The sequence below is a fragment of the Sylvia atricapilla genome, chromosome 15 (genome assembly GCF_009819655.1).
Source record: "Sylvia atricapilla isolate bSylAtr1 chromosome 15, bSylAtr1.pri, whole genome shotgun sequence".
NCBI lineage: Eukaryota > Metazoa > Chordata > Aves > Passeriformes > Sylviidae > Sylvia > Sylvia atricapilla.
In genome coordinates, this window is record NC_089154.1 from 7,190,713 (window position 1) to 7,204,909 (window position 14,197).

The 14,197-nt window shown below is 58.3% G+C and overlaps 3 protein-coding genes across 3 annotated transcripts; 1 reads left to right on the plus strand and 2 right to left on the minus strand.

The window, feature by feature from the left end:
- The first annotated feature begins 421 nt into the window (after positions 1 to 421).
- MLST8 (MTOR associated protein, LST8 homolog) lies at positions 422 to 4,921 on the plus strand. Its single transcript, XM_066329930.1, has 8 exons — positions 422 to 718; positions 824 to 875; positions 946 to 1,108; positions 1,202 to 1,277; positions 3,044 to 3,196; positions 3,290 to 3,414; positions 3,853 to 4,016; positions 4,429 to 4,921. The coding sequence occupies exons 1-8, from the start codon at positions 590 to 592 to the stop codon at positions 4,545 to 4,547; spliced, it is 981 nt and encodes a 326-aa protein (XP_066186027.1). The 5' UTR covers positions 422 to 589; the 3' UTR covers positions 4,548 to 4,921.
- A 33-nt stretch (positions 4,922 to 4,954) lies between these two features.
- On the minus strand, positions 4,955 to 7,600 carry BRICD5 (BRICHOS domain containing 5). The gene is made up of 4 exons (XM_066329931.1): positions 7,227 to 7,600; positions 6,954 to 7,061; positions 5,930 to 6,083; positions 4,955 to 5,432 (listed from the first exon to the last, which is right to left on the minus strand). The coding sequence occupies exons 1-4, from the start codon at positions 7,548 to 7,550 to the stop codon at positions 5,338 to 5,340; spliced, it is 681 nt and encodes a 226-aa protein (XP_066186028.1). The 5' UTR covers positions 7,551 to 7,600; the 3' UTR covers positions 4,955 to 5,337.
- A 3,110-nt stretch (positions 7,601 to 10,710) lies between these two features.
- PGP (phosphoglycolate phosphatase) lies at positions 10,711 to 14,083 on the minus strand. Its single transcript, XM_066329932.1, has 2 exons — positions 13,435 to 14,083; positions 10,711 to 12,834 (listed from the first exon to the last, which is right to left on the minus strand). Exons 1-2 carry the CDS (start codon positions 14,060 to 14,062, stop codon positions 12,509 to 12,511), a joined length of 954 nt encoding a protein of 317 aa, XP_066186029.1. The 5' UTR covers positions 14,063 to 14,083; the 3' UTR covers positions 10,711 to 12,508.
- Positions 14,084 to 14,197: the final 114 nt, after the last annotated feature.

The following is a 14,197-nucleotide window of genomic DNA, read 5'->3' on the forward strand; positions in this document are numbered from 1 at the left end:
TCCCATATCCCATATCCCATATCCCATATCCCATATCCCATGCTCCATATCCATGTCCCACATCCCATATCCCGTATCCCATATCCCATATCCCATATCCCATATCCCATGCTCCATATCCATGTCCCACATCCCATATCCCACATCCCACATCCCATATCCCATGTCTCACATCCCATATCCCATATCCCATATCCCATGTCCCATATCCCACATCCCACATCCCATATCCCACATCCCATAGCCCGCGCTGCCCGCCCCGTTCCCAGCCCTGCGCCCCCTGGCGGCACGGCTGGCAGCTCTCCCCCCGCGCTGTGGTCTCTCCTGTCCCCCCCCGGCCCGCCCGTGGTCCGTCCCTCGGCCCCTGTCTCGCGCATGCGCGCTCCCGCCTGACGCGGCTCTCGGGAGGCGCCGCGCGCACGCGCAGAGCCGGGAGCCGTGAGCGGAGCGGGAGCGGGGCTGGGGGGACGCGGGGTGAGCCGGGCCCACGGGCAGGACCGAGACCCCGCGGGGTGACAGACACCCCGCAGCCTTTAGGGAGTTCCCCGAGCGCGGGCGGGGGCGCGGCGGCTCCGGGAGCGGCGGCACCATGAACGCGGCGCAGGGCACGGTGGGGAGCGACCCGGTGATCCTGGCCACGGCCGGCTACGACCACACGGTGCGGTTCTGGCAGGCGCACAGCGGCATCTGCACCCGCACGGTGCAGCACCAGGACTCCGTATCCTTCCTTCCCCGCCGCCCCGGCGGCTCGGGGCCGTCCCCGCGTTCGGCCCCCGGGTCGGGCCCGGCTGATGCTCCGTACCGACCTTAACGGCGCCCGCAGCAGGTGAACGCCCTGGAGATCACGCCGGACCGGAGCATGATCGCGGCCGCAGGTGAGCGCTCCTGCCCCGCCGGGCACGCCGGGCCCCGGGCCGGTGCTCACCCGCTGCCCGGTGCTCGCAGGGTACCAGCACATCCGCATGTACGACCTCAACTCCAACAACCCCAACCCCGTCATCAACTACGACGGCGTGAGCAAGAACATCACCTCGGTGGGCTTCCACGAGGACGGGCGCTGGATGTACACGGGCGGGGAGGACTGCATGGCCCGCATCTGGGACCTCAGGTGGGCACCGGGGGGTTCCCCCCGTCCGGCAGCAGCCCCGGGCTGTGGGACCGATCACACAGCCCTGAGCTCCTGTCCCTCGCTCTGTCACAGGTCCCGGAACCTCCAGTGCCAGCGCATTTTCCAGGTGAACGCTCCCATCAACTGTGTCTGCCTGCACCCCAACCAGGTGAGGAAGCTGCTTCCACTGGGGTTTCCCACCTCAGAGAGTCTGTGGAATGGAGCTTAAAGCTCATCTCATTCCAGTGTCCACTTTCCACTATCCCAGGCTGCTCCAAGCCCCATCCAGCCTGGCTTTGGACACTTCCAGGGATCCAGGGGAGGCACAGCTTCTCTGGGTACCCTGTTCCTGCGGCTGCTCTGGATAATCCTGAGGGGCTGCAGGGATGTGTCCCAGCAGAAGATGGCCTGAGGGCTTCACACGATGTGTCTATGCTGATGGCCTGGTGGCTGTTGCAAAGGGACAGCACAGGGGCTGCACTGAGCTCATCCCATGGGAGGAAACGCCCTTGGAGCAGGCTCTGCCCCCAAACATCACTGGGGATGTGATGGGTGCAAGGCTGGAACACTAGGGGTAGCTGAGAAGCTTAAGGGTGACAACGCTGCCAAGGAAAAGCATCCTGGGGCCTTTGGCTGATTCCCAGTTCCCTTCAGGTGAGGTTTGGTTGAAGTTCACCAGTAGGTTCCGCAGCTGTTGCTGAGCAGAGGGAGAGTGGGGGCTCTTGAAGGGAGCAGGAGCAAGGAAATCAATAGGGATCAGTCAGTGCTAATGGCCTGGCTGGGCTGGCAGGGCTGTGGCTTTGCCTGCAGACAGGGCCGTGCAAACCTCTGTAAAGTCCTGAGTAATGGAAATGTTCCCTTGTGTTTCATTTGGCAAAGGTTTAGTTTTGCAAATCAGGAATTTCAGATTAAACTTGAGATCACTTATTTGGACCAGACTGTCCCAGTGCTCTTGTAGTGTCAGTGCTGTGAGCGTGTGTTATGTTAAATGAATATTGCTGAACATAGGTCTTAGGTGGGAAATAATCCCTGACCCAGATGCTGCTGAGGTACAGAGTGTTGGTTTGTGAGCAGAAGGTGGTTAATTAGACCAAAGGTGGCAGCATTTGTTCGGGCAGTTCTGTGGCTCTGCAGTTCCCTCTGCAGTGATGCTGATCCAATTATCCAGAGATTACTCACAGCCTGAGTAAAGCCATGAAAACTTTGGATTCAGCATTTACACCTGCTGAGAGGGGGCTGAGGGTTGAGGAGCCCAGGGAAGACTTTTGTGCAGTCAGACAAATGCATTGAGTGGTGTTTGTCTCCTCAGAACCAGCCTTTGCTCCCAGGGACAGGATTAGCTGTGCCTGATGACCTGATCTCCTCTAGGGATTCTGCTAAAATTATGGACAGCGCAGGGCTGTCGATAAAGGCCGGGTTTGAGTGGAGACATGCCAGCATTGTCTTCTGCTCTGAGCATGGGATCAGAGCCAGAACTCCTGCCCTTGGCTCTTGTCCTTCCCCTGAGAAGAGGAGAGAGAGAGGAAAAACCCACTTCAGGTTGTGTTTTTCAGGTATCTGCACCCTTGAGTGCTTCAGTTGTTCAGTGGCCAACCTGCCTCTTAACGCTGCCTCTCAGACGTGCTGAAAACCACTTGGCTCCTGTGGATGTCGTTTGGAGCTGCAGCTGTGCCACAGCCCTGGAACCGGCACAGCTCTCTTTGCTCTGGGGTTTAGAAAATTAGCAAACCCTTCTGGGAAGCGAAACAGCCTTTTGCAGAGTGTCGTGGGCCTCAGGACTGGGCTGGGACAGCCAGGGTGTGAAACAGCCCTGAGCTGGGAAGAGAGGAGGCAGAAACCCAGAGCAGGGCTCCAGTGGTGCTGCACAGGCACGATGTGGGTGCCAGCTCCAGGCTGCTGCAGTGTCTGGAGAGCTGTGGCCGTGTGTCCCTGCAGGCAGAGCTGATCGTGGGCGACCAGAGCGGGGCCATCCACATCTGGGACCTGAAGACTGACCACAATGAGCAGCTGATCCCCGAGCCCGAGGTGTCAGTGAACTCGGTGCACATTGACCCCGATGCCAGTTACATGGCAGCCGTGAACAGCTCGGTGAGCTCCTCCAGGCCGTGCTGGGGTGGGGAACTGGCCTTGGTTTGGCTGGGTGTCACCAGCCTGGGCACAGATCCTGCTGTGTCTGTGCAGGGATACTGCTACGTGTGGAACCTGACGGGTGGCATCGGCGAGGAGGTGACGCAGCTGATCCCCAAGACCAAGATCCCGGCACACAACCGCTACGCCCTGCAGTGCAAGTTCAGCCCCGACTCCACGTGAGTGTGGAGCCCCTCACCTCCTTCCCAGGGCAAACACGGGCAGGCAGGGGCCAGCTGTGCCTCCAGCTGTGCCTCCAGCTGTGGCTGTTGCTGGCTCCACAGTGCAGGTCCCCAGGGAGGAGCAGGGCAGGAGACAGGGGACATGGCACCACAGGGTTACTGTCAGGGGTGTCCCACTTGTGCTCCCTGAGCTCAGCAGGGTTTGCTGCCATGAGCTGTTCTGCAGCTGGGGTCCAACTGCTGCAGTGTGAGCTCCTTCACTGAGTCTGTTCAGCTGGAATCTCCTAAATCAGACAGTGCAGGTGTGAGGAGATCTGATTGCAATGGGGGCAGGTCTCCGGGCTGTCACTGGCCCTGGCCCAGGTCTGTGGTAACGAGAGGCCCACAGCGGGACAGTGACTGATGAGATTGCCCTCACATGCCTCCTTCTTGCAGGCTGTTGGCCACCTGTTCTGCAGATCAGACATGCAAGATCTGGAGGACTTCGAACTTCTCTCTGATGACAGAGCTGAGCATTAAGAGCAACAACCCTGGGGAGACATCCCGGGGCTGGATGTGGGACTGTGCCTTCTCCGGGGACTCCCAGTACATTGTCACAGGTGAGGCAGCACCTGGGCTGTGCCAGGGCCTGCAGCAGCCCTGGCTGGGACATGGCCAGAGCCTGGGGCACAGGGAGCGTGAGGTGGGAGCACCCAGTTCTGCTGGCTGGAGCATTTTGTGCTGCTGCAGTGGGGCAGTTGGAACTGGAGAGGAGAGCTTCAGTTGTGTTGTTCATGCCACAGTTCACAGGGTGTTAGTCCCTTAAACACACCTGTGGTAATTTCCACACTCGCTGCTCTCCAAAAGAATTAACCCCCACATACAGAGAAATGCACTGAGCTGCTCTGCCTTGCTGGTCATCACCAGCCCTAAGGATGGCTGAATGAAGCAAGAGGAAAGTATTTCTTAAAATAATAGTAAAAAAGAATATTAAAAGGTAATATATAATCTTCTTTTCACTCTCTGTTGCAGCCTCCTCTGATAACCTGGCCAGGCTGTGGTGTGTGGAGACAGGAGAGATCAAGAGGGAATACAGTGGCCACCAGAAAGCCGTGGTCTGCCTGGCCTTCAATGACAGCGTGTTGGGATAACGGGCATGTGTGACAAGGACAGGACCTCCGCTTGTTTCCCCTTGCCTTGCCAGACCCTCTCCAGAGCCTGGGACATGCACTGTCCCCATCCCCTCCCACATGGAGAGGGTTGGGGGTCTCACAGGAGCAGCTGCAGCTGCCTGGGGTGAGACCAGGCTTCAGCTCCAGGCAGGACATTGCTGAAACGTGTGTGGCCTCTGGAGGACGGAATGGGAGGGGGAGACACGATCCCACTGCAGGGACACAGGTACAGTTCAGCTGTAGGAATCCCTGGGGCATCGGCTGCTGACAGCTTTGGATGTTCTTGTACCCCAAAGTGGGGAAAAAATAAAAGTCAGCCTTTGCAAGTGATGGGAGAGGCTGAGCAAAGAGGAGAGGCAGCTCTTGTCTTGGTTTGCTATCCCTTTATTCAAAGTGTTTCACAGAGTGACTTGGAGAGCTGCTCTCCTAAAGCCAACCACCCCCCAAATGTAACAACAACCACATTGTGTTGAGCAGAGCCTGTAGCCCCAAAACTCCAGCTGCTTCCCGGGATTCCTCTAGCCTGGGTCTCCTAATTCCTACGGACGAGGCACAGCCCTGGAGCAGAGCTGCAGTGTCTGTGCTGAGCACAGGCCTCCTGTTTCTCTAAGCTCTCCTGATCCTGTTTCTCTAAACTCTCCTGACCTGCAGCATGGAATCAGCAGGAAGCTCTGGGGCTGTTGTAGGTGTTCCTTTCCTCGTGGAAGTCAGAGGTTTTTCAGGAATCCAGTTCAAGTATGAGGGCAGAGGGCGGCCGTGGCTGCAGCACTTACTCAGGCAGGTAATAGAAGCAGATGGAGACACAGATGTTGTTGGGGAAGCAGATGTCAATGCACAGGTAGATGAGGCGCTGCTTCCCTGGCCCTGCCAACGAGCAAGGACAGCAGTGAGAGCAATGCTTTGGTCCTGCAGCTACAGAGTCCCCAGGGATACTTTGGTCCTGCAGCTCTGGAGTTCCTGAGGAGCTGAGCAAGGGGAAAGCCTCAGGGAATGACCTTTCTTATTAAAGCTGGAGTGAGACAGAGCAGGCTGACAGCTCAGCAGGCTGCTTTGGCTGAGGATGAAGGTGACAGGGATTAATCAGTGATGTCTCAGGGGACAGCTCTGTGTGCTGGCTGTGCTGTGCTGCTGGGGGCAGCTCAGAGCCCATCCCAGCGTGACAGCACAGGATGGGGTGGGTATGAGCCAGCACTCAGGGATGGTGAACAATGGTCTGATTTTGCACTAGAGGTCACCTGTCCCTGTCCTGGGCCTTGGCAGCCTGTCCTGGGATGCATCAGCTGTTGTGCAGCAGAGCCTGATCCTCTTAGAGGTGCTAGAAAAGCTCTTGCTTCCCCTGCCAGGGGAAGTGCCCCACTTACCCTGCCCTCTCCGCACCCAGAAGAGGGATGTGTGCTCACACAGGGCCTGCACAGCCTCCCCCAGGCCCCTGGGCTCCACCTGCTCCCCTGCCACAATGCCCAGGAACTCCCGGTAGAACTTGGTCTGGTTGTTGTGGTGGAGCAGCTGCTCAGCCTGAAAGAAACATCCTCGTTGGTTCCTCCCAAGGCACTTTGGCCCTCCAGCCCCACAGCCCTGCTCTGGCTCCCAGGCCACCCCAGGAGTGGTCTGTACCCCAGCAGAGTTCTCCTGCCAGCTGCCCTGTCCCAGCTCCCAGGGTGAGGCTGCCAGATCTCATTTTCTGTCTGTGGGCTGCTGGCAACCCCCAACATGATCGAGCTTTATTTAGGAGCCTCAGGGCTGGGCAGGTGCTTTCCTCTCCCTGCATCTCCTTTGGGAGCCTGTGTTCCTACACTGCTCTGGGAGTAAGGTGAGGACTAAGGAGCCCCCAGGAGCCTCTCAGGAAATGGATAGCAGATGGCAGGGGCATAAATGTCTTCTGTCTTCTGGAAATGCAATCTGCCCCTGCCCAGGCATCCACTGACATTTTGTTCTGAGGGTCTGTATACGTGATTTCCTCCAACTTTCTTCCCTGGGAGTTGGTAACAGGCCCCCTTTGTTTTTCCTCCCCCAGATTTTTGAGCAGGTAACAGAATCCAGTGAAAGGAAGTCCTGCAGGAGCCCTGCTCTTCCCCTCCATGGGACACATCCATCTGCCCCAGCAGCTCAGCTGCTTCCCACAGGAATCAGGGTCTGGATAAACCCAGGAGCTGCTGCTCAGAGCTGGCTCAGAGCCCAGCCTGGGGGCACAGCTCTGCTCCTGTGAGCAATGAATCCCTCAGAACGGGGGCTGCCACTGCTGCCCCCGGCTGGGAGAGCCCTGCCCTGGATGCTTTGGGGTAGAGAGTCACCCCTGCAAATCCACACAGGGGAGAACATTCAGCCACCCTCTGCAAAGCTCAATCCATCCCCCAGACACCCCAGGAATGCTGCAGCAGTGCTCACACTGTGCTCAGAGGTGTTGAGGGCCATCTGCAGGGTCTGCAGGTCCCAGGGGTCCATCCTCCTCAGGTAGCAGGCTCGCTGCTGCAGCGGCTTGTAGCACACGTAGCCCTGTGGACAGATGTGCTGCTTGGAGCAGGCAGCACACACCCACCCCTGTCCCAGGAAACCCCTGAAATGGGCATTCTCCCTTCCCCTGCTCTGTGTTCCATGACTAAGGGTGCAGAGAAAGGCGGCAAACAGGAGCTGAGGAGGCAGGGATGCCCCAGCACTCACATTCCTGCTGTCGTACAGCACCACAGCACTCAGGTTGTTCTGCGAGGTGACGTAGTAGGTGACAGTGCTCCTGGCCTTGTCCACCACAGCTGTCTGGTTCCTCAGCGGGTCTTGCTGGCCCTGGAGTGTCACTCGGAAAAGCTGGGAGCCAGCCTGGGCAAGAGGAGTTGGAGGGCAGCCCCCAGCATCAGCTGCTCTGTGCTTGTGTGCAGCATCTCCCACCACCATCCCCAGCTGGCCCTGTGCTGGCCCCTGTCCCTTGTCTGATTCAGCAGTGGAGAGGAGGAGGCTCTGACCCACGGGAAGGATGAGCCAAGACTCCATCCTTACCCCCAGTGCCCCTCATGCCAAAGGCACCAGGTGCTGCTGGAAGAAAGGGCTCCCAGGCTCTGCCACAGCCGTGCCTGCAGCCTGGCAGCACCTCCATGCATTGTCCAGGGACTCATCCAGCCAAACTCGGCCCAGATCTCAGCACACCCATCCCTCCTGGAACTGCTTCCCACACAGCTCAGGGCTGCAGGCAGGAGGAGGCTTCCTGCCCAGGTCACAATCCCTTACCTGAGCAGAGCTGGGGGAGAAGCTGAGAACCCCCACGACACTGATGCCAACAGCTGCAAAAAACAACAAGGCAACGGACAGGATGATCCAGAAGGTCCTGGAGGGAGCTGGGCAGTGTGCTGGAGCCCTCCTGTCCTGGGAGCCAGGGCAAAAGGAGGAACAGGAGTTAAAATTGACCCTTCTGCCAACTCTTCATCAAACGTTTCCAGCTCATGACAAATCCTTGTGCAAACTGGCTGGAGTGCAGAGCTGCCAGACCACTGCAGCACCTGGAATAATGGAGTTTTCATCCCACAGCGCTGGAATTCCAGATCCAGCATCCTGGTAACCAGCACTCCTACAGCCTGGAAAGCTGCAAAGCCCCCAGGGCAGGGCTGGAGCAGCAGATTTCTGGACACAGGGAACAACAACTTCAATTATTTTGGTTTCCAGCAGAAATCCCCAGCGGGACCGTCAGCATTGGAATCAGACTCCGTGTGGAGTGACCCTGCTTCTGTTCTTGGCTGTGCTGGATTTTCTTGCTAAGTTCTCCATGAGACTAAGGAAAATAGCTTGGCAGTGCTGTGACATTTCTATTGGCTCTATTAATTTACTTTAGTTCTTATACTGGAGCAATTAAATTTAACTTCATGGCACGTAACGAGATTTTTACAAAGCAGAAAATGTGCTTTCAATAATCTCAAACACAGCCCACATTTAAAAAATAACCTGTTTCTCAATCCTCTGAAGGACAGAGAAATTCAGTCCATTCCCAGGATTACATGTACTCCAGCTGCATGAGGATGGGCTCATCCAGCCTTTGGCCAGTTACGGATCTTTTATAGGAAACAGGGAGCTCCCAGATTATTCCCCCAGAAAAGCAGTGAGTTAGAACTGCACATATCTGAAATCCATCAATTCCAGCAGAGCAGAGCCCCAGCCCTGCAATCACTGGCAGGTTTTCAATAACCAGTGGAATTCCCTCTGGTGGGAAAGGTGCAGATACAGAACTCCAGCAGCTTCCAGCCCTTGGTAGGGCACAGCTCACACCCACCCCCAGCAGCTTGGCCCTGGCTGCTCAGCTCCTCTGCCCTGCTACCTGAGCAGTCTGTCCCTGGTAAACCTCCAAGGCACCTCAGCCCAGCTGACAGCAGCTGCCTGGCAGGAGCTGAACTGGGGGTGCTGGGGATGAACAAAAAACCCTACCAGGATCAGCCTCTTTGGAGGGGGATAAGGCAAGCACAGAGCAGGCACTATCTGGGATAGAATCATGGAATCCTGGAATAGTTTGGGTTGGAAGGGACCCCTAAGTCTGGCCAGTACCACCCCTTCCATGGACAGGGACACCTTCCACCGTCCCAGGCTGCCCCAAGCCCCTTGGACACTTCCAGGGATGCAGGGACAGCTTCTCTGGGCACCCTGTACCAGAGCCTCCTCACCCTCACAGGGAGGAATTCCTTCCCAATATCCCATCTAATCCTGCCCTCTGGCAGTGGGAGGAATGGAATGACGCCATTCCCCTTGTCCTGTCACACCCTTATCCAAAGTCCCACAGGAAGGACAGAGCCAGTCTTTGCCCAGGAGCTGCAGGAACAAGGAATTCTCACTGCATGGGCAGGGAATACTCACTGCAGAACAGGGAATTCTCACTGCAGGGGCAGGGAATTCTCACTGCAGGGGCAGGGAATTCTCACTGCAGGTGCAGGGGATACTCACTGCAGGGGCAGGGGATACTCACTGCAGGGGCAGGGGATACTCACTGCAGGGGCAGGGGATACTCACGGCAGGGGCAGGGGATACTCACGGCAGGGGATACTCACTGCAGGGGCAGCACGGCTGGCACCGTCCCCTCCGTCCATCCTCCACTTCAAGCAAGGACCTGGCTGCTGCTGCTGCTCTGCCTCCTGCCCACGCACAGACTGGGCATGATCCCGGCTCCAGGCACACCTGGGAAACCTGAACGTGTGTCCGTGGGACATAAATACCCGTCCCTCGCAGCCAAAGGGCTCCGCAGGAGGGGGAAACCTGAGGCCAGGGCGGGAGCTGAGCGCTGCTGTCAGTGCCCGGCGTGGCTCTTCCTGCTCACCCCCGGCACGGGCAGGAGCCACAATCGGGCCCTTTGTGTCCCCTCGGGGCTGGCACGGCCCAACACGAGCCCAGGTGAGGCTCTTTGAGAGATCAAATGACCAGAGGACAGTGGCAGGCTGCCCTTGTGGCAGCGGCAATTCCCACATTTCAAGGGGAACTCGGTGCTGCCGGAGCTCCGTGGGCTGGAGCCAGGAGTTGATCCCGCTGTCCCCAGCCTGGGCTGCACAGACATGCCTGTGCCACCCTCGGAGGAAAAGGATAAAGGGGCTGTGCCACAAAATCACCACCACAGCCTGTGCTGCTCTCACACTGTCACCTGTGTCCTGGCCTGAGAAAGTCCAGGAGCCCCTCAAATGTTCCAGACCTGCCAGCCAGACGTAACAAAGGTGTGGAGGCAAGGAAAAGTTAAGAATTCCTTCATGTGATGTCAGTCCAGGGAAAATGCAAGGTTTTGGACATTTTCCTATCAAGCACAGCCCAAGGCTGAACAAACTGGCTGAAGGGAGCCCACAAGAAAGGAGAGGGACTTTGGCCAAGGGCATGGGCAGGACCAGGGGAAAAGCTTCACTGCCAGAGTTAGATTAGATGTTGGAAAGAAACTTCCCTGTGAGGGTGGGGAGGCCCTGGCACAGGGTGCCCAGAGAAGCTGTGGCTGCCCCTGGATCCTGGAAGTGTCCAAGACCAGGCTGGATGGGGCTTGGAGCAGCCTGGGACAGTGGAAAGTGTCCCTGCCCATTGCAGGGGCGGTACTGGATGGGATAGAAGGTCCCTTCCAAACTGCATCCCTGACTCCCAGGATTCCCAAGGCAGAGCTGCATCAAAGCTCACGGAGATGAGACCACACAATGAGACAATGCTAGGGAGGGCAGGTTTGAGAGTTTAATGGGAATTCAAGTAGAGGATTAAGAACCATTTAGAAGTCAGAACAGAGTTTTGAAGCATGACTGACACCGCCACCAGCACATTCCAGCATCCCTGAGCCCAGGCAATGGCTCCCTTGCCAGCAAGAGCCCTCAGCAGGGACAGAGCTGCCTGAGGGATGCTGGACTGTCTCCTGGTCCTTTCCTGACATATCCTGACACAAAAAGCACCAGATACAGAGACTGAATCCAAACCCACACTGTTACATCAGACACGACCTGCAGTGAGTCCACAATGTCCATCTCCATGTCACCCAGATCAAGGGCAAGTTCTGCCTCTGACACTTTGCAGTCCCTCATCTGGAGAGAGGAGCAGGGAAGAGATTATCCACGCTTCCTTCCACAACTCCAAATTACAAACAGCCTTTCAGAGCTTCAGCCAGTGCTCTGGGAACACTGAGACCTTCTGGACTGCAGAGTTATTGCTGTACAAACAATGTGACAAGTTACCAGGCAGGAAATGGCATCAGCACTGCCCGAGCTCCTCAGCTGGACAGGAAGGAAAACAAGTGCTTAAATTGAACTTTAGATACTGGAATCTATGGAATAAAAGCGTGTTATTTGCATATATAATTTTCAATTAATTCTGTAATGCAAAAGCGTTCACCGTGGGATTTGGGCAGCACAAAAACCACCCTGTGGTGAGCCCCTCATTGCCCAATTCCACCTGGAGATCAAATGGAATCATCCCTGAGCAAGCCAGCACTCCTCCTCACCACCCAGCATGCCCAGCCCCTGCTGGCACACGTGGAAGATCTGAACCTCAGGGATGGGAAGGAAGCACGAGCTACTGCCACACACAGCCAGGACCCACAGGGTTCCCTGTGCACAACTGTCCTGGGCACCACATCCAGCCATGGACTGAGCAGGAATTGGGATTGTGCAGCTGAAGCCAAGGCAAGTGGCTCGGTGGTGCTGAGGGAAGTGCAGGAGCATGGTATGCATCGATCCAGGGATTTCTGGGAAGCAGCAGGAGGGAAGGACAGCTCTGCATGGCTGCAGACTCTCTGCATTACCAAATGCAACGGTTTAGGAGAATTAAAGTGAAGTACATCCCTCTCATCCTCCCTCTGGGGAAACAAGATATATTATCATAGACTCTAATTATAATTTAAATATATTCTGCTCTATCTTTATGCTTAGGGAGTGCCTGTGTGTACATGCACTTTACACACACTCGACCTTGGACAGACACTGTGTGCAGCAGCCGAGGTCTGGAAGTCTTGGGATCATCCCAATCTGCATCACAAGTGCAATGTGCAGTGGTCAAACAAAGGAGATGCATTTGTGTGACCTGATGTGGGGCTGTGCCCCTGAACAGGGCCCCAGTTGGAAAAAAGAATCATCCCAAGGGCAAACAAGCTCTACAAGTGTTTTCAAACACAACCAGAGTTACTGCACATCCCAAGAGTCGTTTCCCTGAACAAACCATGCTGAACCAAGGCTCAGCCTAACCAGGACATGATCCTTCTCAGATCAACCAGCTCCACTTCCCCAGCTCAGCCCAGAGCATGGAGCACCACAAACATTGGATCGATGCATTTACAACTAAACCCAGCCCCAAGCCCCAGCCCCGTGTGCCACTGCAACACCCCCTTTGTTCCAAAGTGCATTTCAGACTGAGATGTAAACAGAATCATACCGAGAGGACAGAGAGGAGACAAGCTAAGGGTTCTAACCCCGGGGAGTATCTAGTGCGTACGTTACTGTCACAGGCCGGGGCTGCTGCTGCCCCCGTTACTCCCCCAGCACCGGGAGCAGGTCGGCGATGCTGTCGACGTAGTAATCGGGGACCAGGCTCTGCCTGGCAGGACAGCCGCTGTCCTGGTGGCCCCGCACCTCGTCCAGCGCCGTGACCCCGGTGAGGGTGAGCAGCGTGGTGAGGCCGCAGTCGTTGCCCATCAGGATGTCCGTGTCCAGCCGGTCGCCCACCATGATGGTGCGCGCGGGGTCCACCGGGAACTCTCCGGCCACGCAGTCGAACATGAAGCGGTTGGGCTTGCCCACGATGAAGGCCTCGCGCTGCGCCGCCGTCTCCACGGCCTTCACCAGGCATCCCGTCCCTGCGGGGAACAGGAGCAGGGATTAGGGGCAGGAGGCTCCTGGTGTCCACACGAGCCAGGACAAACCCACTCAGGAGCAAATCCGACAATGCCTCGGCTTTACAGAGGGAGGGGTCGGCCCCGGGACAGGTGGTGCATAAAGCCTGCCAGGAGGTCGGGATTCCAGCCCGCAGCGTTAAGAGGGAACTCCTATTCGCAAGGAAGGGATCAATAAGGATTCTCTCTCTCTCTCTCAGGGGTGCTGTGGAGGAGAGGCCCCGGGACGCCCAGGCTGCCTCAAAGAATCCCAGGATAGCTGGAGCTAGAGGGGGCCTCTGGAGATCATCCAGTCCAACCCCCTACAAGGCAGGGTCACCTGGATCAGGTGACACAGGAACGTGCTTAGGCGGGTTTGGAACGTCTCCAGAGACGGAGACTCCATGACCTCCCCGGGCAGCTCTTCCAAGGGTCTGCCACTCCCCACGAGAAGTTCTTCCTTAGGCTGAGGTGGAACTTCTTGTGCTCTATCAACGCAACACCGAGATGTGACGAGCCGCAGAACTGAGCACGGAGACCCCCCCAGACCCGGGACCATCTCCTCCGCCCCCCTGCCCCGCGCACCGGGGATGCCGGCTCCGCCCTCGAGCGGCAGCCGGTGGTCGCGGTTGGTGCCGACCAGGAGGCAGTCGGGGCCGCCGCGCAGGAGGTACCGCAGCGCCTGGCACAGCTTCGCGTAGCTGAAGTGCTCGTCGAAGCCCACGAGCACGGCGCGCACGGCGGGGTCGAGCGGCGCCTTCACCCAGTCCGCGGGCGCGGGGCCGGGCAGGGCGGCGGGCCCGGTGCCCAGGTGCGGGATGCCCACGGCCTCCAGCTCGGCGGCCAGCGCGGGGCTGCCCAGCACGTAGGCGGCGGCGCCGGGCGGCAGCGCCTGGCGCAGGTAGCGGGCGGCGCAGAAGGCCGAGCTGAAGATGTGCCGGGGCTCGGCGGGCGGGAACCCGAGGCGCCGCAGCTTCTCGACGTAGGCCGCGCGCGTCCGCCCGCTGTTGTTGGTCACGTAGCACAGCCGCTTGCCCGCCGCCGCCAGCTTGCCCAGCGTCTCCGCCGCACCGCTCACGGCCGCCTCGCCCCGCCACAGGACGCCGTCGCAGTCGAAGAGCAGCGTGTCGGCGTTGGCGAGCACGGTCCGCGCCGCCTCGCCCTCCAGGCGCCGGCAGCGCCGCGGGCCGCCCGCCGCCATCGCGTCCGCCATAGCCGCACCGAGAGCCCCACTGACCGCGCCGCCCCCCGCGCCTGCCGGCCGCGCCTCCCCATTGGCCGCGCTCCGCGCGCACCGCGTCCCCATTGGGCGGCGGTGCCGGCGGCCACGCCCATCCCGCCGGGAGCC

Excerpts from the sequence above, each read along its gene's own strand:
- MLST8 (XM_066329930.1), top strand. The coding sequence starts at position 590 with ATGAACGCGGCGCAGGGCACGGTGGGGAGCGACCCGGTGATCCTGGCC. Across the intron at positions 1,278-3,043 it reads TCTGCCTGCACCCCAACCAG|GCAGAGCTGATCGTGGGCGA; the intron begins GTGAGGAAGCTG and ends GTGTCCCTGCAG. Across the intron at positions 3,197-3,289 it reads TGGCAGCCGTGAACAGCTCG|GGATACTGCTACGTGTGGAA; the intron begins GTGAGCTCCTCC and ends GTGTCTGTGCAG.
- BRICD5 (XM_066329931.1), bottom strand. The coding sequence starts at position 7,550 with ATGGAGTCTTGGCTCATCCTTCCCGTGGGTCAGAGCCTCCTCCTCTCC. Across the intron at positions 7,062-7,226 it reads TGCTGTACGACAGCAGGAAT|GGCTACGTGTGCTACAAGCC; the intron begins GTGAGTGCTGGG and ends ATCTGTCCACAG. Across the intron at positions 6,084-6,953 it reads TCAACACCTCTGAGCACAGT|GCTGAGCAGCTGCTCCACCA; the intron begins GTGAGCACTGCT and ends TGTTTCTTTCAG.
- PGP (XM_066329932.1), bottom strand. The coding sequence starts at position 14,062 with ATGGCGGACGCGATGGCGGCGGGCGGCCCGCGGCGCTGCCGGCGCCTG. Across the intron at positions 12,835-13,434 it reads GGGCGGAGCCGGCATCCCCG|GGACGGGATGCCTGGTGAAG; the intron begins GTGCGCGGGGCA and ends TGTTCCCCGCAG.